The following is a 22,113-nucleotide window of genomic DNA, read 5'->3' on the forward strand; positions in this document are numbered from 1 at the left end:
CTAGTTTTGTCACTGTTTGCAGGGATGCGCATCTTCTTTGGACAGCGCAGAGCCTGTCCCGTTACCCGGCAGCCTGCTCTGCTACTTTCTTAGGGCTCGCTGGACTCCTGGAGTCCTTATGAAGGATCCAGCCAGGCGATGCCAAGTTTTTCTTTGAGCTGGGAAGGTAGCAGGAGTCCACTATGTCTGCTTCTAGTTCCTTCTTCCCCAGAGTGTTCTGTAACCTGGGGAGGCATTTGATGAGGGTCTATGGTGAATGCCCATTTGTGGGGTTTGCCTACTGTAAATGAGGTCTTACTTCTGTGCTGGCCCTGGAGTAACACACTCGAGGTGTACTTGGGAGTGAGGCTGTGGGAGTTTCGCCCTGTCACCCGGGCTGCAGTGCAGTAGCATGATCTCAGCTCACTGCAACCTCTGCCTCCCGGTTTCAAGCAGTTCTCCTGCCTGAGCCTCCAGAGTAGCTGGGATTACAGGCACGCACTACCATGCCTGGCTAAATTTTTTTATTTTAGTAGAGACGGGACTTCACTGTGTTGCCCAGGCTGATCTCAAACTCCTGAACTCAGGCAGTTCACCCGCCTCAGCCTCCCAAAGTGCTGGGATTACAGGCGTGAGCCACTGCACCCGGCCTTGAAGTTCTTTTTTGATGATGGTGTTTGTGCCTTGATAGAATTTTTGGGCTGAGAGATCGTGTAGTTTGTGCCTTCCTTATCAATGAGGCTGTTTAGTGGTGCCGGCCTTGGAGGCTAAGTGACTTGTCCAAGGTCACACAGCGAATGAGCAACAAGTCTTGGTTGGGTGGCCTTGCGCCTGCCCCTCATCCTGTGCTCCACAGTTCTTCTCTTGTGGTCAGTATCAGCGGGCGGCAGCCGCTCCTCCTTCCACACAGCTACTGTGGCTGTGGTAGCAACCCACTGGGATTATTATGATAATGACTTTTAAATGAAAGCGTGATTTAATAGTTGGATACATTAAAAGCCAAAATAGAGCAGTTTAAAAGAAAAAAAAAGCAAAAACAAGAAAGCAAGGAGCAAAGAGAGTTATTTTCCTTAAGGGATCCTTGGTCTTCAGCTAGAATGGGCATTTGCTGCTCTTGACGGAACCGCTCTTTGGCTCCTTGGGAGAGCGGGTGGTCAGGGCGTGGGAGGTGGCCAGGCAGGCAGCAGAGGAGCAGTGGCTGGGAACAAGGCTTCCTCTAAATCATGTTGCTAATGAAGCTTGTGAAGTTCTCCCAGTCGGGCCATTACCAGGGGCTTCCTGTGTTCTCAGTAGGAAGAAGAGTCTTGAGCTCATTTCTTGCATTTTCTCCCCCCTACAATTAAAAGCCCATCTCACTTTAAAATAGACAGGTCTGTTTTGTTCTTCTTTCTGTGGTCCTCATTCGGGATCCTGACAGCTGCTTGCCAGAAGGGAAGAGCCGTGCGGGAAGTTTCTCCCTAGACCTGTTTTTCCTCCCTGATCCTAGGCTGGTGATCCTCATTCTTTTTTTCTTCTTCTTTTTTTTTTTTTTTTTGAGAGAGAGTTTTGCTCTGTTGCCGAGGCTGGAGTGCAGTGGCAGGATCTCGGTTCGCGGCAACTTCCGCCTCCCGGGTTCAGGCGATTTTCCTGCCTCAGCCTCCTGAGTAGCTGGGATTACAGGCCTGCACCACCATGCCCAGTAGCTAATTTTTGTAGTTTTAGTAGAGATGAGGGTTCACCATGTTGGCCAGGCTGGTCTTGAACACCTGACCTCAAGTGATCTACCCACGTCGGCATCCCAAAGTGCTGGGATCACAGGCGTGAGCCACCTCGCCTGGCTGGTCCTCATTCTTAATCAGCTTTTAGTTCAACTCTTGGAGTCATGCTTTTAAGAAGAATGCATAGGAGGCAACCTTGCCAGTTATCTGGGAGTGCCAGTGGATACTGCGATATTCCTTGGCTACTGAGGACTCAGACAGCCGTAGCCAGCTGTCTAACAAGGGACAATGGTGTGGGCTGCCATGGGCCGTGGATGCCATCAACAGTATTGGAGCCCCTCTGGTTGTCGGCTACCCCGAGAGGGATAGCGTGTCCTCTGCCCAGATGAGAACCAAGCAGATCATTAGAAACTTTGAGATTTTTCCTCTTTCTAGAAAATTTTATCATGATGAAAATTGCTCTTGTCATGTATTTAAATGGTAAGACTTTTGTAGAAAATATTTCATAATCATCTAATATGTATTTATAATAATCTATGAGGATAGGTAGACAGTTTTGCAAAATTCACAATTATGCTATTAATAATGGATTGTTTTTTAAATGTATGATTTCTCCCCCCTCAGGTGATGTTCGAAATGATATCTATGTAACATTAGTTCAAGGAGATTTTGATAAAGGAAGCAAAACAACAGCGAAGAATGTGGAGGTCACGGTGTCTGTGTACGATGAGGATGGGAAGCGATTAGAGGTATTTATTGTGGCGAGGGCTCATCTGTAGTGTTTCAGTTTTACTTGCCAAGTGGTCACCTTGGCTCTGCTACAGCATAGAAATCATCACGGGTGGGGCTTTGGAATCCCATTTCTTGGGATTGGCGTTGGTTCTTGCTTCCCTTTCTCCAGCTTGCCATGCAGGGCCTGGGGTCCTCTGGTCCTGGCAGCTGGCCTATCTCAGGAGTTCCCTGTGGTCTTTTTTTTTTTTTTTTTTTGAGATAGAGTCTTGCTCTGTTGTCCAGGCTGGAGCACTATAGGTGTGTGCCACTGTGCCTGGCTAATTTTTATGTTTTTTAGTAGAGATGGGGTTTCACCATGTTGACCTCAAGTGATCCGCCTGCCTCGGCCTACCAAGGTGCTGGGATTACAGGCGTGAGCCACTGTGCCCGAGCAGGTCCCTGTGGTCTTGACCACCTTTGCCCAACCTTATCATGGAGTCTCATTTGCTGTCATAAGCCCAAGGCCTAAAGGTCTAGCAGTCACACTAGAAGTACAGATACCATTGTTATGATTTGAGAGATGAAAAAACGAAGGCCCTAAGAAATCAATTAAATTGCTCAGGGTTACAGAGCTAGTGAGGGGTGGAACTGAGCACCTGCCCATAACAGCCGGAGCTCTGACCTCGTGCTCTACCTACCGGTGATCATGAAGATGTGTTTCCGTGGCCACAGCAGCCTGCAGGGTCCACCTGGGAGGTACTCAGAAGCCATTGCCTCCTCTGATGACCAGAGGTCAAACCAGAGCTGCTGTCCCTGGGAGGTGCCTCTTTGCACCAGGGCTGGAGGACTGGGCTTTTCTGGGCCCATGGGGTTGTGCCTAAGGCTGTGTCGCCGAGAGAAGCATGATGTCTTTTTCTCTGGGTGAACCCCGTCTAGCATCACTGCCTGCCTCATCTCCCTGGAAACATAGGTGCTGCCCTTGCCACTGGTCTTTCTGGTTGGAGTGAAGCAAACAGTGTTCATGGCTGGAGGAAGGGGAGGGGAGGGTTCCCACCTTTTAGTCTACAGTCCCTCACCCTAGACCTATGGCATGGATCAGGCAACTTCCTGCAGATCCTAATGTTAAAGTTATTAGGGTTGAGGGTCTGGGGGACTGGAGGTCAGTGTCATCCCCATGTGTCATAACCATCAAGATCTTCAATGTGTGAGAACAGGGGTTGGAGCGGGCCGCTGGCTTCGGGTGGATCTGTGCTTCCCTTGCTGGGAACACGTTCATTTGTGGTGGGGTGTGTTGGTGTTCTTGGAGCGTACCTGTCCCCCCGCATATATAGTGGGAGATGTATATGGTGCCAAGCTCTATGAGGTCTTACGTGAGCTCCTTATGTCTTCTTTTAAAGCATGTGATTTTCCCGGGTGCTGGTGATGAAGCGATTTCAGAGTACAAATCTGTGATTTACTACCAAGTAAAGCAGCCACGCTGGTTTGAGACTGTTAAGGTATTATTTACATGGTCATTTTATCACATGATGCTGATTATGAAATGCTCATTTGTAACCCAAGGAAACATCCTAACATCCTCCTCAGCCCGGGAGCTGCTCTAGGCAGGCAGAGTGTCTCCCAGCAAAGTCATTCAAGGTTGCTAAGGAACCACACTGGCGTTTCTTAGAATACATTTACTCTCATCTCGTTTTGGACGTAAAAATAGGACTTTCATGGAGACAAATGACAGAGTCTTTTTAAGATAGCTATTGTCTTTCTCTTTCCAGTACTGTTTTATGTGTGGCATGCTGTCTTTACACCAAACAAAAAAACCGAGCTGCCAGCCTGTGGAGGTCATTGCTGGGGAGTCGGATCCTGTTCTGTAGCTCTGACGTGGTGCATTTTCATAATGCAGCATGCTCACATCTCCACGATGGAGTAAACACCGTCCCACCACCAAGAGCTTGAATATTTGAAAACCAGGCCAGGGGTTGGCTCTGGAATACAGATGTTTGATGTGAGAATTAGGGACAATTTTTGCTTAGAGGCAGCATATATTAGGTGTTTTTTCTTTGAGTGTAATGTGACAACAGGAAAGCTTTCTTGGCGCAGCTGTGGGCAGGTCACCACAGCTGTGGAAGGGGTGTAGACCCTTCCAGGTTGGGGCTAAGAAGAAAAACGGCAACTTTTTTTTTTTTGAGATGGAGTCTCACTCTGTCACCCAGACTGGAGTGCAGTGGTGCAATCTCGGCTCACTGCAACCTCCACTTCCTGGGTTCAAGCGATTCTCTTGCCTCAGCTTCCTGAGTAGCTGGGATTACAGGCATGTACCATGATGCCTGGCTAGTTTTTTTGGTATTTTTAGTAGAGATGGGATTTTATCATGTTGGCCAGGCTGGTCTCGAACTCCTGACCTCAAGTGATCCACCCACCTCGGCCTCCCAGGCTGCTGGGATTACAGGCGTGAGCCACCATGCCCGGCCCCAAAACAGCAACGTTTAAAAGTAGAATCTTGGCTGGATGTGGGTGGCTCACGCCTGTAATCCCAGCACTTTGGGAGGCCAAGGTGGGCAGATCATCTGAGGTCAGGAGTTCGAGGCCAGCCTAACATGGAAAAAGCTTCTCTACTAAATATACAAAATTAGTTGGGTGTGGTGGCGTATGCCTGTAATCCCAGCTACTCGAGAGGCTGAGGCAGGAGAATCGCTTGAACGCAGGAGGTGGAGGTCGTGGTGAGCCAAGATCGAGCCATTGCACTCCAGCCTGGGCAATAAGAGCGAAACTCTGTATCAAAAAAAAAAAAAAAAAGAAAGAAAGAAAAAAGAATCTTAATAGTAATGGTCAGAGCATTTAGAAAAAAAAATCCAGCTGTGTCACGGAGTCAGTTGGCTTGGCAGCTGTTACAATATGATACAAAATTTTGCAGAGGCATTTTGTCTTTGGAAAAATCATATAGGGGACTAGGTGTACAGTATTTTCACCACTGCAGTTAGAAATGTTTACATTTGTACCTGATAGCTCCAGTTGAATAAAGCTGTTATGCTGGACGATATTGATAACAGTGCTTAACCTTCTTTTTCAATTCTTGAAGGTGGCCATTCCCATCGAGGACGTTAACCGCAGTCACCTTCGGTTTACCTTCCGCCACAGGTCATCCCAGGACTGTGAGTAGTCAAGCACTTTCTTCCCCCAAGTATTTTTAAGGGAGAACTGGGGGAAAGCATGAGAGGCCACTCTCAGTTGTTCTGGAACTTGCTATCATAACACAATAAGGTTCATTTTCCACCGGAACCTATTCCTTGGAAACATTCTTCTCTCTTTTTCCTTGAGCAGATCTCAGGAGCAGATCTTAATTTCCTTCTCCAGTTCCTCCTACCCAGTGTTTCTGGTCCCCTTCTTTCTTTTGCTTTCCAGTCTTCCATGTTGACTTGCCATCCATCCATGCCATCCATCAGGAAAGTTACTGAGCTGTAACAAATACCTCTCAAACATGGGCTCTTAAGGCCCCTGTCTTAGAATTGGAAACCTTGAACCCTTTTTGTCTTCCTTGGTGGCCCTTGCTGTCTGGAGCTCAGGGATGGCTTTTCTCATAGACATTTTTGTGAATACTGACCATGATACCAAGACTTTAAGAGGAAAGAACTGCTATTTGAATCACTCTCCTTCAAAAAGAATTTATTATTGATGACTGAAGTTTGTTCCATCACATTTTATTAAATTAATTGTCAACAAAAGCTGTAGCCATGTGTTAGACAGTAAGATATCACAGAAGAAAAACATGATTCCTGTCTTTCAGGGTGTGTGTTTCTTTGGCATTGGGAACTGAGACATATTAATATTTGGGACAATAAGTGGCAAAGAGAGTTGGCTACAGGCTTGTGTGCTGCAGGCAGTTAAAGGAAAAGAGTGGTGTGGAGGGCAGACCACCCTTTGTCACTGATGATCCTGTGGGGGTCACACCATGCAGTGGGCAGTTTCAGGTTCTGTGTGCTCTGGATGGAGCTTAAGCATGAGCCTCTTCTGTATCTTCATTTGAGGATAAGAATACTTTTCTGGCTGGTGCCTTGGCTCACACCTGTAATCCCAGCACTTTGGGAGGCCAAGGTGGAAGATTGCTTGAGCCCCGGAGTTTGAGACCAGCTTGGGCAACACAGTGAGACCCCATCTTTACTGAAAATCAAAACAATTATCTTGGTGTGACGGTGTGTACCTGTAGTCTCAGCTGCTCAGGAGGCTGAGGCAGGAGGATTGCTTGAACCCGGGAGGCGGAGGTTGCAGTGAGCTGTGATTGCACCACTGCACTTCAGCCTGGGGAACAGAGTGAGATCTTGTCTCAAAAACAAAAAACAAAACAAAAAAAACATAAACCTTCCTCCTAGGGTATTCTTGAAGGTCAGGCAAGGTGGAGGCTGGCCACCTTCTGGCACGGTGCCTGGTATGGATAGGGGCTCCATTGTAGTTGCTGCTGCTGGGATAATGTGTTCATTCACCTGACTATTTCTGGGGCCTGGCCTGCCCTGGGCCGTCCATGTGGGGTGGGTGTGCCTGGACAGGGGGGCTGCAGGAGAGCAGCCTGGAGAGCAAATGCACGTGCACGGTCATGATGTTATGGTGTGTAGACCACCTTGTGGGACCATCGAGAAGCTTGGGCCTGCTGTTGTTCAGGGGAGCTGGAGAGGCCTGGTGTGTGAGGTCTGCAGAGCTGGGGGTGCCGGCCCATGACTGTCAATGGCAGATGTGTGTGTGGTGGGGCCCGGCCTGGGATATGGCTGACTGGAGGGGTTTCAAGCAGCATGGGGTGCCCGGTGGTGGGTGGTGTATGGCGGGGGAGTGTGGGAGGGTGGGTGGCGACTGGCAGCTGCCGAAAGCATCATTGCACTCCTGTCCTGTCCCAACAGTGCACGCAGGTCAGGGGTTCAGTTACAAGGACATCCAGGTTTATGTCTAATGGGAGAAGCAGGGGCAGGAAGGCCGCCAGCTTGGAAGGCAGTTCCCTGCCATCTCTTCCTTGCCCCAGGACCAGATCCAGGCTACCAGACCCCAGACCAAGTCGGGTCTGCTAATGGTACATAACATCCTTGGTGGCCGAAGCTGTAGGATAATAACAACTATCAATGGATGTTGGCCATCGTTCACTATGCTCTTATCATGTGCCCGACACAAGAAGTTTATTGTATTATTTGGATTCGTCCTCGCAGGATTCCCATGTGGTATCAGTATTATTACTTCCCATATTACAGATGAGGAAACTGGGGCTTGGAAACCCCAGGTCAGGGGCTGAAAGGCACCCAAGTAGTCAGTGGAAGAGCTTTGGTTCTAACCCAGGTCCTTGTGCCCGAGCCTTATGCTCCAATGCCTTGGGGGCGTGGCGAGGCCACTTCTCTCCTTTGGCTTTTATTGAGTTCCTGCTGTATACACAACAAGCTGCTGGGGTTTCTCCTCTTGCAGAGCTTAGGTTTGAGTTGAGGTTTGAGATTAGTTTGCAAGAACCAGCTAGGGCGTGGCAGCCTGTGAGTATCACATGAATTAGGCAGAGGTATGATGTGAGCGGAGGGTGCTGGTGGAATGGGGGTGGCTGTGGGCACAGGTGTGTCCTCGATCAAGGCGTGGAGGGTATGGTGGGGGCCAGCCTAGTGGGCTGCAGTGTGCCTCAGACCCTCTAGGGCTCCATGCTTACATCACCCTGAGGCCCACAGAGGAAGCAAGGTAAGGACAGGGTTCTGGAATCCACAGAGGATTCATCTCAAAATCACGCTCCCGTCTTTTAACAAGCTCGTTCTCTCTAATTAATAAATTACACTAGGGCAGAGCAATAGCTCCTGTAGCATTTCAATTTTCAAAATCCTTGTTTTTCTTGTCAGTTTTAAGTACTCATTATAGACAAGATGCTATCACCCAACATACCAGGACACATCTGCATAATAAATGAAGTCTCCGTGGTCACAGCTTGTGGGATTTTGGAAACATGTTGAGCATCGCAAGTGCGATGCCGTTGAAAGCCTGGATGTCGGCCGCTGACCATGGCCTTTGGGCCCTCCCCCAGCCAGCCCTGCATGCAGATACCTGGGGCAGAAACAGGTAGAAAGAGCTGAGGCCACATTGGTCCCTGCTTGCTACCCTGAAGAGGAGGCTAGCAAAGGGAACAAGTGATGGGATTTCTCACCTGGGATCTGTCCTTGGGATTGGAAAATTTGGTGTCGATGGGTTAACATAATACCTTTCCAGCAACCTGTCAGCAACTCCGGGTGCACCAGACCGTGTGGTCCACGGAGCCGGGCAGACTTGCAGCTCTCAGGCCCAGCTGGCCAGGAGCTGAGTTTTCCTTGATTGTAGTGGGCTTGTTGGGTGGGGCGCCCTAGGGAATGGGCAGCTCTACCCACACTGCAGAACACATGACCCCTACTGTGGTTCCTAAGGTTCTGTAAACTTGTCATATAAACCACCACCTCATGATGGCTGCTAGTGAGCATGCAGTAAAAAGCAGTCCATTCCTCGGATGTGAAGATGCAGAATGTTAATAAAAGGTGCACTTATTGTACTACTTACTGGTAGGGTCAGTAGAAGTCTTCTGCTGACCATTATTGTCACACGTCCTTCTGAACCCTGGCTGTTTTCATGGAGGCATGTCTTTTTTGTTGTTGTTGTTTCCAAGTCCACCCAAACTTAGGAGGAACTGTTCTGTTCTTTGCTATTTGAACATTGAAATATTTTATGTGCTCTGGTGCCCTTTTACAGAGGTATTTTTTTAGAATCCTAGGGTACATATATTTTCCTTCTGTTTCTTCCTGTGTTTTTTGGCTGGTTGATTATTCATGGAACCATTTAATTTGCACAACCAGGAAGGCAAAGGTGATAAGCCATGTTGTCTTGGGTAGTGGGATCTGAGGGTAAATATTTGGAGCCGCTGACTCAAGGCGGGTGGATGTGTCATTCTCCCTCTCTGATTTCTGTCCTTTAATCTATGAAGAGAAAGCTCGGAATCTGTAATTGCAGAGAGAGTTTCCAGCTCTGGTCCTCTGTTTCTGTACTCTACTGGGATTGCAACTTGAGGAATTTCTGGCAGATCCATTTCTTCAGTCCATGTTCCTCATCTGTCCTGGTTCATCAGTCCTTCCCCGCCTTTGGCTCTCGCTGCCTGTCACCAGCCACACTGGTCTTCTGTCCCCAGATGTGCCACACTGGTCCTCGTGAGGGCCTCTGCGCTAGGTCCCCCTCTTCCTGCAGCATTGACATCTTGGCTTATGTGCTGTCCAGCTTCTCAGAGGGATGTCTTCTGACTAATAAATTGGATTATCCCCGTTGTCACTGTGACCCCTTAAGAAACCACAATGTTTTGTTTTCTTTATCATCTGAAAGCTCATTTGTTTGTTGACTGTCTCCCGAAGTGGCACAAATATGGATTGAGTACCTGTTGGGCACCAGGCACTATTTCATGTACTGGGAAATGGCAGTAAAACAAAAGGTCACTTACATTCCAGGGTCCAGTGGATGAAACCAACAATAAATAGCAACAAGATCAACAAGATTCTCTATCAATCTATCTCTATCTCTATCTTTGTCTCTATCTCTCTCTCTCTCTCTCTCTCTGTCACACACACACATAAACACACGACGTCTGGTAGTGATAAGAATTATCACAAAACTAAATCAGGTGAGAGGAAAGAGGGTGATTGGGTGATTAATGGGCTATTTTAGACAAGATGTGGTCACTTTGGAGGAGGTGACATTTTGGCAGAAACTTGAATGAAGTGAGTAAGCCCCACATGCAGATACCTGGGGGATGAACTTTCTCACTGAAGGCAGCACAATTTCACATTGAGGTCGTTAGTCCATTGGTAATTCTCGTGATGGATATTGCGAGGCAGGAATTGATTTTAGTTTTGTGTATTGACCCGCAGTTTCCTTGGTGGAATGGTCTGCCCCTTCCCAGCCTCTGTCGTTTACTGTGGCCTCTTGTTTCCAGGCCCTCTTCATTTCCACTGGTCTGGGCGTCTTGGGTTGAAAGCACACGGTCTTTCTTATTGTCATTTTACAGTTACTCTCGCTTTCTAGTGTTGCGGGCTTTCCTCTGCCTTCTTCAAGACCATGCTACTCTTCTTGGCCCTTTATCCTGGAATCCGTTTTCACGTTCCAGGAAAAATCTCTTCTATGAGATTTTGATTAGAATGGCTTTGAATTTATAGATTAATTTGAGAACAACTGATCCCTTTATGCTAGGAGTCTTCTTACTTGTAAACGTGGTCCATTTTTCCATATATTTATTAGATTGACTTTAATACCTGTTCGTATGATTTTGTAATTGTTTTCATAAAGGTAGTCTTTGTAGCTTCTTATAATGTTATTTTGTCATGATAATTGAAGGCAATCATCAATTTTTTTTGTTTTTTGTTTTACAGCTAAGGATAAATCTGAGAAAATATTTGCGCTAGCATTTGTCAAGCTGATGAGATACGATGGTACCACCCTGCGAGACGGAGAGCATGATCTTATCGTCTATAAGGTATCTGGTTGCATTGGTGCAATATTGCTGCTATAGACAGTTTCAGTCTTTTCTGGGCTTCCTGACCTGAACTGACATTTCCCATCATTGTGAGGAAGCTGCTATCTAGCTACATTTAATTATGCAAATGAACATTTCCGATGACCAGCCCTTTTGTTGTTCCTAACGGGAAAAGATGATATACAATATAACAATAGGTGTCATCTAAAAATGCCATGAACATGAATTATGCTGCAGGAATAAGAGAAATTTTTAAAATGTGTATTTAATATGATACAAAGCAATTATAATGGTTACAAGGATTAGGGATAACAAAGGATGGCAAAAATGGTGTGTTGCTGTTTGTGAATTGCCTTTGACATATGGCATGACTAAACCCACAGGCCGAAGCGAAGAAGCTGGAAGACGCGGCCACGTACTTGAGTCTGCCCTCTACGAAGGCGGAGTTGGAAGAAAAGGGCCACTCGGCCACGGGCAAGAGCATGCAGAGCCTTGGGAGCTGCACCATTAGCAAGGACTCCTTCCAGATCTCCACGCTCGTGTGCTCCACCAAACTGACCCAGAACGGTGCGTTCGAGAGGAGAAACACATTCACCCCAGGAGCTCTGTCCCAGTCCTGTCTTTTCCGTGTTCCTTCCTGTGTGGGGGTGTGCTCCGTAGGTGCATGAACGTCACCCGTAAGGCATTCATTGCATCGGGCTGTGATGATTTATCAATGCATAGAAGGTGGCATTTTTTCATTTGTTGTAATTTAAAATTCACACTTTTACTCTGGTCTAAGGGTTATTCTTTTTTTTTTTTTTTAAGACAAGGTTTCATTCTCGCTCTGTTGCCCAGGCTGGAGTGCAGTGGTGTGATCTCAGCTCACTCCAGCCTTGTCCTCCTAGGCTCAGGCGATCCTCCCACCTCAGCTTCCCATGTAGCTGGGACCACAGGTGTGCAGCATCATGCTTGGCTAATTTTATTTTTATTTTTTATAGAGATGAGGTCTCACTTTATTGCCCAGGCTATTCCCAAACTCCTGGGCTCAAGCAAACCTCCCGCCTCGGTCTCCCAAAGTGCTAGGATTACAGGCACGAGCCACTGTGCCCACCTGTGTTACTCTTAAAGAGAGATAAAGCAATGGATTTACTTCTTAAAATGATTTTTGGCCAAAGGAAGGTAGCGTGACATAAAGGAAAGTGCACAAGATTTGGAGTCAGACCAAAGACCTGGAATGGGACCATACCCCTGTGTTAACCCTGGGGATGCCCTTGAACAAGGGTCATCTGCATGTTTCTGAGTCTTATCTTCCTTGTCTGTCGATACGGGAATAGTGCCTGCCTCAAAGGGCTTAGTGAGGGTTACATGAACAGCGGGCTGGGAGCTCACCTCCCTCTTTATGTCTTCCCCATTCTCAGCTACTCTCTGAGATAATTACCAGTTATCTTTATTTTTAAAAGCTGGTTTGGATGATACTTTCTAGCCCTCCTCATGTTGTGGGATAAGGCACCCCCTGCTGACTCCCACACCCCAAAGCTCAGCCCTAATGTGGCAGATCACTCATCCATCAGCTGGTGCCGTGCCCTTGTGCAGGGTTCGGCCGATGCTTTGAGTGCCTGCACCACCACTGCTTGCAGCCTCTCCAGTGACATTGCTGTCCAGCCAGGGGTACTTCTTATTCAGAGCACACTGATGTTGTTGCTGTCACTCCGTCTGGAAGAGGCAGAAATCCTACATTTAAAAATTGCATCTTCCAAATGCAGCCGTATCACAGCTGTGCAGAGTGACTTTATGCTCTCTTGAAACAGAGCTTGAAAATCCAATTTTTTCCTCTTAACTGCCCGATACGGATTTTTATTATTACCGTCTGTTGCTATCATGAGTTGTGTCTCTGGGGGATTGTCCGTAAATCATGGCAGTAGTTTTGGATTTGCCCAAGGGACAGTCATCGTTTGGACTTTAATAGGATAAACACAGGACAAAAGTAAAGCCATCGTCTGGAAGTCAGGACATTGTAGTGGAGCGTGCACCGAGTGTGCTGTGTGTTTGGGCATGCGAGCCCTGGGTCAAATGCTTTTGGATCTTACCGTTTCTGCACTTTGCACTCTGTTGTTCTGGGCTACACTTTCCCACTGCTGGTCTGCTGAGTAAACTGCTTGGTGTGGGAGCAGTAAGTCTCTCAAGTGCCTTAAACCTACTGGGATACTTCTATATTCCATTTGCATGCATGTCTCGAACTATTTATGAAGGGTCCTAGCTTGTGGTTGTGTAGTGGTCTCCATGAGCTAATGCAGAGCCTTACCTCGGGGTGGGATCTATGCAGCCATGCAGTGGGGAAGGGAGAGAATGCACAGGGAGCCTGCTAGTGGCGTGCCCAAGGAATGTGCAGTGTATTAGTCCGTGTTCATGCTGCTGATAAAGACATACCTGAGACTGGGCAATTTACAAAAGAGAGAGGTTTAATGTACAGTTCCATGTGACTGGGGATGCCTCACAATTGTGGTGGAAGGCAAGGAGGAGCAAGTCACATCTTACATGGATGGCCGCAGAGAAAGAGAGCAAGAGAGAGAGAGAGAGAGAGAGCTTGTGCAGGGGAACTCCTCTTTTTAAAACCATCAGATCTCGTGAGTCTTATTCACTGTCACGAGAACAGCACAGGAAAGACCTGCCCCCATGATTCAATTACCTCCCACCAGGTCCCTCCCACAACACGTGGGAATTCAAGATAAGATCTGGGTGGGGACACAGCCAAACCATATCATGTGGTCAGCAGTGCGGGGCTCAACTTGGGACTTGGTTATGGAAAGGATGCTCCCCTGTGACATGTTAGTCTCTGGATGTGGCCTTGATAGCTCCACTCGCCTGACAGATGACAGCATCCAGAGCCTCATTTAACCCAAAGGTGACATCTCCAGGTGGGCCACACTTTAGCATTTCAGTAGGTGCCATGTGTTGCAGTGCTCATGGTGCAGGAAGCCATCATCTCATACTTGGGTCATGTTCCAAAAGCATGCTTGGAAGTCATTACTTGGAACTTGCTCTTCTTTCCCCATTGAAAGTAATACTCTGAGCTGTGGTTAGGTGATGAGGCCCATCCACAGAATCCTTCTTAACCCTTATGACCCTGGAGAAGGGGACTGTGGACCAGGACATCCCCCTGGGGGGTGGGGTCAGTGGTGATCCCTCCTTTCACCTTCAAGCTCTTTAAGTCTCACCAGCTGCAGAGTAATCCCCTCCCCAGACTGAGGGAGAGGGCACCCTGCTCTCAGCAGCAGCTGTTGCCAGGCAACAAGGAAATTCCGATGTGATGCCACTCACCAGGACTGATGGGAAGTCTGCCTTTCATTTCTCACCAGCCACGGTTCCCCTTCTCGGGATTGTGGCATGTCAGGTGTGTACAAGATGGAGCTGCCCCAAATGGCATCTAAGCATCGACTCCCACATTCTCATTTGAGGGAATCATTTTTCTGAAACCATGATTTGTTCCTGCGAAGTTCCATTACTTAGGGCAACACAGTGGCTGAATTATTCATTGAGGTTTGTATTAAACTTCTCTGTCCTCAGCATTATGCTAGATGCTGTGGGGGATGTGAAAGAAGTATAAGATGTGATTCCTCTTCTCAATTAACTGACTATATAATTAGAAACGAGTCATGAATATGGGCCGTGAGTCCCAGTAATAAGGGCCTGGGGTGGGACTCATCTGCCTTGGGCAGCCTCATGGGGGCTGGACAAGCCCTGTTTTCTTCTAACACTCCCTTTGCTCCAAGGTGTTTTACTACTCGTTAGCCCAATTGGACTTCGTCTCAAACTTACAGTACAGCGTGCCACCAACTTTGAATGAAGGGGATCCAGATTATTACTGTCTATTAAGGAAATACTGGTAAAATACTGGTAATTCTTGTGAGATGGAAATCTCCCTTAACCCTGGGACCAAGAGTGTGTCTCGGCAGGATGGAGCCTTTTCCATTACTTCACTTTCACTTAGAAATGAAGACATGTTGGCCAGGTGCAGTGGCTCACACCTGTAATCCCAGCACTTTGGGAGGCTGAGGCGTGAGGTTCACATGAGCCCAGGAGGTTAAGACCAGCCTGGGCAACGTGGCGAGTCCCTATCTCTACTAAAAATTAGCTGTGTGTGGTGGCGTCCACCTGTAGCCCCAGCAACTTGGGAGGCTGTGGTGGGAGGATCGCTTGAGCCTGGGAGTTAGAGGCTGCATTGAGCCGTGGTTGTGCTCCTGCACTGCAGCCTGGATGACAGAGTGAGACCCTGTCTCAAAAATAAATAAATAAATAAATAAATAAATAAATAAATAAATAAATAAAAAAGAGTAGATTGCTCAATTCATCATCCTCTCCTGGGATGACTGCTGCCATTTGTGCTTTGGACTAGGCATTCTGCTAAGTGCTTTCTACATGTCATGTCAGTTAATTCTTACAGCCACCTTGTGAATCAGGCAACACTGTACCTACCCATGGTTCAGATGAGAACACTGAGGTGAAGTTACTTCCCCAGGCCAAGTCGTTGCTGCGTGCTGGTCGTTAAGCCCACACTTGGGCGTCTTCCACGGGACCTTTGGGTGCTCCTTTTTTGTCTCTGTATTTTTAACTCTTCCCTTTGTCAGCTGTACTTGTTTTGGTTCTTATTGCCTGCATGCCTTTTGTACAATTTGGTGCTGAAGTTATAATGGATGTCTGTATTTCCTGATTTTCTACCTACAGTCACCATTAGAGTTTTTTTTTTTTCTTCTTCTTCAGTATGAACTAGGGTTTTGTTTTTTGATTCTTTCTTTTATGGAGACAGTTTCTGTAGCTGAAGTTGGTTCGTGAGCATTATGGTAAATTAGATGTACTTTGTTAATGGTATTTTTTCAAGTAATGGGATGTTAATATAACTTCAGGTGAAACTTGGGTAGGCATATGTACTTTCCTAGAGAGCTTTTGGATCCTGTCTTCTTACCTTAAAGAATATCTTGGGCCAGGCATGGTGGCTTACACTTGTAATCCCAGCACTTTGGGAGGCTGTGGCAGGTGGATCACCTGAGATCAGGAGTTTGAGACCAGCCTGGCCAACATGGTGAAATCCTGTCTCCACTAAAACTACAAAAAAATTAGCTGGGTGTGGTGGCAGGTGCCTGTAATCTTAGCTACTTGGGAGGCTGAGGCAGGAGAATCTCTTGAACCTAGGAGGCGGAGGTTGCAGTGAGCTGAGATTGCGCCATTGCACTCCAGCCTGGGCAGCAAGAGCAAAACTCCGTCTCAAGGAAAAAAAAAAAAGAAAAAGAATATCTTGATGCCTTAAACAAAAAACATTTCTGGACACTGTCTTCTTCCACATTGAATCTTTAAAAACCAGTATATTCATTCCTTGCTTTTTCTATAAAAAATGCAACAAACAAAAACACAACCATAAGAACCACAAACTTCTGTGGAAGCCCAGACATGGTGAGGGCCGGAAGCTCACTCAGTGCAGGCGTGAACCTCAGTGCAGGCGTGGTCTCAGTTGTCCAGAGGTACTGTAGCTGTGGGGACTCTTAACCTTGTAGGCTCAGTACTTTAATTTGTGTTAGTTATTTTATTTATATTATCTATAAAAAAGTAGCAGCTTGTTCTTGAGCAGGAAAAACAAATCATTTGGTATCCAGTACCTGGGCAGCACTTTCTGGGTGAGCAGGCCTCTTCAGGCCTTGTGGTGCTCTGAAACTGCCTTCTTGTAGAATGGAAAGACAAGTTCTTTTTTAGTTTCCCAAATGCATTTTTAAAGCTTCTACATGGAAATCATTTCATGGTAAATGTCGTTGGGAATAATGAATTCAAGTGTACTAGGTGTTAAGTATGTTGCTACAAAGGAATGGAATATATAGCAGGTGAATCTTTTAAAATAGGGTTGATTTCTCTGTTCACAAAATTTTATAGAGAACCTCACATAATGCATGATTAACAGAGACAGAACAGAGTTCTTGCTTGTGAAGAGCTGATTGTCATTTTCTGTTTCTAGTGGACCTTCTGGGGCTCTTGAAGTGGCGCTCCAACACCAGCCTGCTGCAGCAGAACTTGAGGCAGCTGATGAAAGTCGATGGTGGTGAAGTAGTGAAGGTAATGTGGAGCCCAAAGGGACTTTTTGGGTCTTTTTTTTTTTTAAATGTGTATTAACAGAAGTAGGCAGTGACTCCAAAGGTAGTATAGGATTGTGGTTATACTCCCTTTAAAAATAGTGACATACGGACCAGGCGTGGTGGCTCACGCCTGTAATCTCAGCGCTTTGGGAGGCCGAGGTGGGCGGATCACCTGAGGTCAGGAGTTCGAGACCAGCCTGACCAACATGGAGAAACCCTGTCTCTACTAAAAATACAAAATTAGCCGGGCGTGGTGGCGCATGCCTGTAATCCCAACTACTCGGGAGACTGAGGCAGGAGAATTGCTTGAACCCAGGCGGCGGTGGTTGCAGTGAATTGAGATCGCACCATTGCACTCCAGCCTGGGCAACAAGAGCAAAACTCCATCTCAAAAAAACAAAACAAAAAAATAGTGACAAACACCTCTAGGTGCACAGAGTGCTTCTTGGCTTCTGGTTTGGGGGGACTGTCTGGGTTAGCCGTGAAGGGGACTGGCTTTGCAGTCAACCTCATCGTGGGTTCTCTGTCCTCTTCCCATAGGTCCTCGCTGCAGGACTCACAACAGTTCAGTGGCCTCTTTAAGCCTCTCTTTCCCCTTCTGTGAGAAGTGGGGTAACAGTAGTGCCTTCTGCAGGGTCGTTGTGGAGCCTCAGGTCTTTTTACTGTTGTCATGATCCTTGTTACTGCCATCAGCATTCGTACTAGCCCTGGCTTATGACTCCCTGAGATCCTCTTTAAGTGACCAGGAGAGGTCTGTGGTGTGATAGAAAGATCACGACACTGAGAGGCTTGTCTGGGCCGTTTTCCTCCCGTGGGACACTCTGCAGCAGTGTCGGGTATAATTATTTATTCAGACCCTTGTGGCCTCAGCATCTTTATCTATGAGATAGGACAGTCAGATTACATGGCCTGAGGTCCCTGGGAGCACTCAGCTTCTGGAATTCTTTATTCTATAATTGTTTGTGGTTCTGATATTTTCTGCAGTATTAGGCTCTTCTCTACTCTCAGATACCCCACAATTTGCTGGGGCAACTTTTCCTTGTACGTGAGGAAGCGAATTTCCATTTTTAGTCGATTCTGTTTTTGGCTATGGGACGCTAAGGGGGTCACTGGCATGTGGCGTTCTATAAGCATAGACTCTCCAGCAAGGTCTGCGTGTTGCTGCCTCAGTTCCTCACCCTCTAGGAGACGTGATTGCAGAAAGAGACGACCTTATCTCTGTAAAAATTAATTACTTAAAATGGCCTTAATTAACCAGCAGCGTGCTTCACTTCAGTATCAATTAATTTGGTCGCACCAGTTTCCTGAATCGTATAACCCTTCAGACATATCCTCGCTAATCTTAAAATTTTAATCATCTTCTCAGTCCTGGTCTTCTCCCAATGGCTTGGACAATGTTAATTGCATTTTAAACTTCCGTGCGTTCCGTAAATTCCCTAATTCAGATGGAAACTAGGTGAATACATGAACGTAGTTGAGAAGAATCCAGTTAATGACATTTTGTCCTCTTTCATTTTGAAGTCCCTGTATCATATTAGGAATGAGTTGTATTTCTGTCGACCGGTTGCCACAGTTACCTGGAAGAATGTAGAATCATCTTGTCCCGTCATTCTCCCCCATTCCCCTCATCTCATAGATTCTCACATTTGATTATTCATCCCTAGACGTGGCCTTTACACCTTTCCTTTCTTCCTGCGCATGCTGGTACCACACAAGCCTGGGTGACCTGTCCAGCCCTTACCTACCTTGCCTAACTTTGTGCTTTTTCTCTGCTGGCGTGTCTGACATGTGCCGTGAGCCTAGAGAGCGGAACTGACTTGAGGCCATGGGGCTGTTAATGGCCAGCCAGGACTTGAGGAATTCCTGCCTGCATGGGGCTCCTTTTGCTGATAGGGATGCTGATAGATTGTGGGTTTGGTTCCATTTATTCAAGACCTCCCTTCTGCATATTGATGACTAATAGCAGAGAGATGGCATTGCTTGATAGATTGAGGAAGGTATTTGTGTATTTAGCAAAAGCTACGCTGTCCCATTAGATGGAAAATGGAAATGGTGACTTTGGTGCCCTTGAACATGGTCTTAGAGAGAGTATGGAGTGCCAGACGAAGCCCTTTTATGGCTCTGTGTGAAGGCCCTCCTTCAGGTGCTTGCCCCTGCCCCACTGCAGCTCCGCAGCCCAATACGTGCAGCTCCATCTCCCTGTGGTTCTGTTTCTGTGCCACTGACCATGTCATGTGTCTGGGTGGGACCAGGTGGTCACTTCAGGGACTTTGCATGAACCGTGACAAGCCAGGTCCTGCCACCTGGGAGCCTGTTGGCAGGGGAACATTCGGCTGTTAGCAGATGGCATCAAGTTTTGACCTTTGCAAAGAATCTACATTCTGAAAATGATGGGAGATGATACAAAAGTAACAAAGTGGTACCGATCCACATAGTTAGGAGTTGATTAATCCCTTGACATCCAGACCAGCATGCCTTTTGGTCAGGTTGGTTTTGTTTGCCACTGTTTGCATGTGACATTTTCTGGTATAAAGTAGGTGGTGGCTGGCACAGCCAAGCATGGAGAGGATTTTACTCCTTAAAGGGTCTCCGATCTCATGCTGGGCATGCTGGGCGTCCTCTCTCCCAAAGGAAACGGGTGAGGCTCCAGCTGGGCATGCTGGACATCCTCTCTCCCGAAGGAGGCGGGTGAGGCTCTTGCTGCTGCTGTGGTTCCACGGCACTCCTTTGCGAGCAAGAGTCTGTGGTTTGCTTCTTTAGTCTTGCGAGCAGGAGTCTGTGGTTTGCTATAGCGGTTTGAGATCCTCCATGCCATCCCGAAGGCCCCCTGGGTGTTGGGAAGAGGCTGCACAGTCCAGGAGGAATCTGAACCAAACGCTTGACCCGGCCTTTCCTCTGATGTCCTTGCTATGTGATCACCTCACCCATTTATTTTTATTTTTCTTTAAATTACTGTTTCATTGAGATATAATTCACATACCTTAAAATTCATCCTTTTACTCAGAAGCTTTTAGTGTCTTCATGGAGTTGAACAACTATTACTGCTAATATCAGAACATTTTCATCATCCCAAAAGAAACCACATAGCTATTAGTAGTCACTTCCTCCTCTCCCTGTAACCACTAATCTGCTTCCTGTCTCGATGGATTTACCTGTTCTGGATATTTTATGTAAATTGAATCATACGCCCTGTGGCCTTTTGTGTCTGGCTTCTCTCACTTAGCATTGTGTCTTCAAGGTTTATCCGTGCTGTAGTGACTATCAGTGCTTCACGCCTTTTTTTGTTTTGAGATGAAGTTTTGCTCTTGTTGGCCAGGCTGGAGTGCAATGGCACAATCTCAGGATCTTGGCTCACCACAACCTCCTGGGAGGTGGCGCCCAGGTTCAAGTGATTCTCCTGCCTCAGCCTCCCGAGTAGCTGGGATTACAGGCGTGCGCCACCATGCCCGGCTAATTTTGTATTTTTAGTAGGGATGGGAGTTTCTCCATGTTGGTCAGGCTGGTCTCGAACTCCTGACCTCAGGTGATCCGGCCTCCTCAGCCTCCCAAAGTGCTGAGATTACAGGTGTGAGCCACTGCACCTGGCCTGCTGTTATGCCTTTTTATGGTCGATAACATTCCATCACATGGATAGACCGCAGATTGTCTTTCCATTCATTAGTTGACACACATTTGTATTGATTCTGTTTTTTTGGAGATGATGAATAATATTTGTGTACAAGTTATTTTGTGAACATATGTTTCCTTTCTTTTGGAGATATGGCTAGGAATGAAACTGTTGACTCATATGGTAAATCTGTGTTTAACTTTTTGAGGAATTATCAAACTGGTTTTCATAGCAATGGCACAATTGTACATTTCTACCAGCAGTGTACAAGGTCTCCAATTTCTTTGAGTTCTTGCCCACTTCTTATTATTCATCTTGAATTGTAGCCCGGATAGTGGGTGTGAAGTGATATCTCATGATGGTTTCCCTTTGTATATCCCTAATGAGTAATCGTGATAGATCAGTACTTCATCATGTTTATGGCCAGTATTTTGTGGCGTGGCGTTCTGCCTCTTCTTGACCTTCTCTTCTAATACGGATCATCACTTCCAACACCGTGATCTTCAGTCCGTCTTACATTTCCTGCAGGGGAGGATGGGGTGGGACTTGAAGCTGACTTGTAGTGTGACATGCCTTTGAAGTCTCTTCCTAATTACATGTATGATGCTGTGTCCTTCTTTGCGGTAGTATTTATTTGGTACATTTTAATCAACTGTAACTGTAATTTCGATGTTGTTGTTGAATAAAGTAAGCACCTTCTGGTCTCAAAACTGGGATACTGCTGTGTATTCCAGTTTCAGAATCACGATCCTCTTCCATGCCTGGGCACCCTGGTTGGTAGAAGGTCCTTCCCTCCACTCAGCTGAGTCCTGTCCCTGTGTGGCGTCTGCCCATTCACTAGCTGAAGTCCTGTACCCAGTGTGTAGAATGAGTGAGATGCATCTTCCCAGAGTTGCCATTCAGCGCTTTGTTACCAGCCTTATGAAAACTGGGAAGAGGGTTGGAAAGGCCCCCTGGGGGAAGCAGTAGGCCCTCTCCTTGCTTTGACCCTCTCCATTTAACTCTTTGGCATTTCTTTGTTCTGAATTCACTCATCCAAAATTTTTGTCTTGTGCGTCTAGTGGCCGAAAAAGATCCTGAATGGCTTTATAAGTAGTGCTGGGGGCAAGGTGGGTATTTGGAGTACTGCAGAGATGATAGTTATTCCAGTGTGTGTGGGGAGTCTGGTGGGTTCACATTGTCAACCGACCTTCTGTGTCTATGCAGTTTCTTCAGGACACGTTGGATGCCCTCTTCAACATCATGATGGAGAACTCAGAGAGTGAGACTTTTGACACGTTAGTCTTTGATGCTCTGGTAAGAGAGCTTTCCTTCTCATGTGCTTGGATAACACAGCATTCTTTCATGCTGCAGCCTCTGAGGCTGGAGTTGGGGGCTTCCTCACGGTGGCCTTGAATGCATTTGCAGTTGTAAATCCAATCAGAGATGAATTGGGGTGGCAGATTTTTTTTTCTTTTTTTTAAATGTAAAACTGTAGTTAGGCAGATGTCATTTCTAGGGTAAGAAGAGGTAAACTAGCCACCAACTTCTATCTGAAAATGT

General features: G+C 46.8%; 1 protein-coding gene and 1 long non-coding RNA gene across 5 annotated transcripts in view; one reads left to right on the forward strand and one right to left on the reverse strand.

Annotated features, from left to right (window-relative positions):
• Positions 1 to 5,613, reverse strand: part of LOC129048390 (uncharacterized) — a 14,773-nt gene extending 9,160 nt beyond the window's left edge. The window contains exon 1 of the long non-coding RNA XR_008510708.2: positions 5,378 to 5,613. This is a non-coding gene — a long non-coding RNA (uncharacterized LOC129048390). The remainder of the gene's footprint in view (positions 1 to 5,377) is intronic.
• The window catches only part of DOCK1 (dedicator of cytokinesis 1), a 547,152-nt gene that overhangs the window by 114,027 nt on the left and 411,012 nt on the right, over positions 1 to 22,113 (forward strand). For all 4 annotated transcript variants that reach the window (XM_024253415.3, XM_024253416.3, XM_054523055.2 and 1 more), the window contains exons 14-20: positions 2,301 to 2,425; positions 3,785 to 3,883; positions 5,458 to 5,530; positions 10,763 to 10,866; positions 11,250 to 11,433; positions 16,847 to 16,944; positions 21,778 to 21,867. In XM_024253415.3, coding sequence (XP_024109183.1) covers positions 2,301 to 2,425; positions 3,785 to 3,883; positions 5,458 to 5,530; positions 10,763 to 10,866; positions 11,250 to 11,433; positions 16,847 to 16,944; positions 21,778 to 21,867 — 773 coding nt within the window. The remainder of the gene's footprint in view (positions 1 to 2,300; positions 2,426 to 3,784; positions 3,884 to 5,457; positions 5,531 to 10,762; positions 10,867 to 11,249; positions 11,434 to 16,846; positions 16,945 to 21,777; positions 21,868 to 22,113) is intronic.

Source organism: Pongo abelii, chromosome 8 (genome assembly GCF_028885655.2).
Source record: "Pongo abelii isolate AG06213 chromosome 8, NHGRI_mPonAbe1-v2.0_pri, whole genome shotgun sequence".
NCBI lineage: Eukaryota > Metazoa > Chordata > Mammalia > Primates > Hominidae > Pongo > Pongo abelii.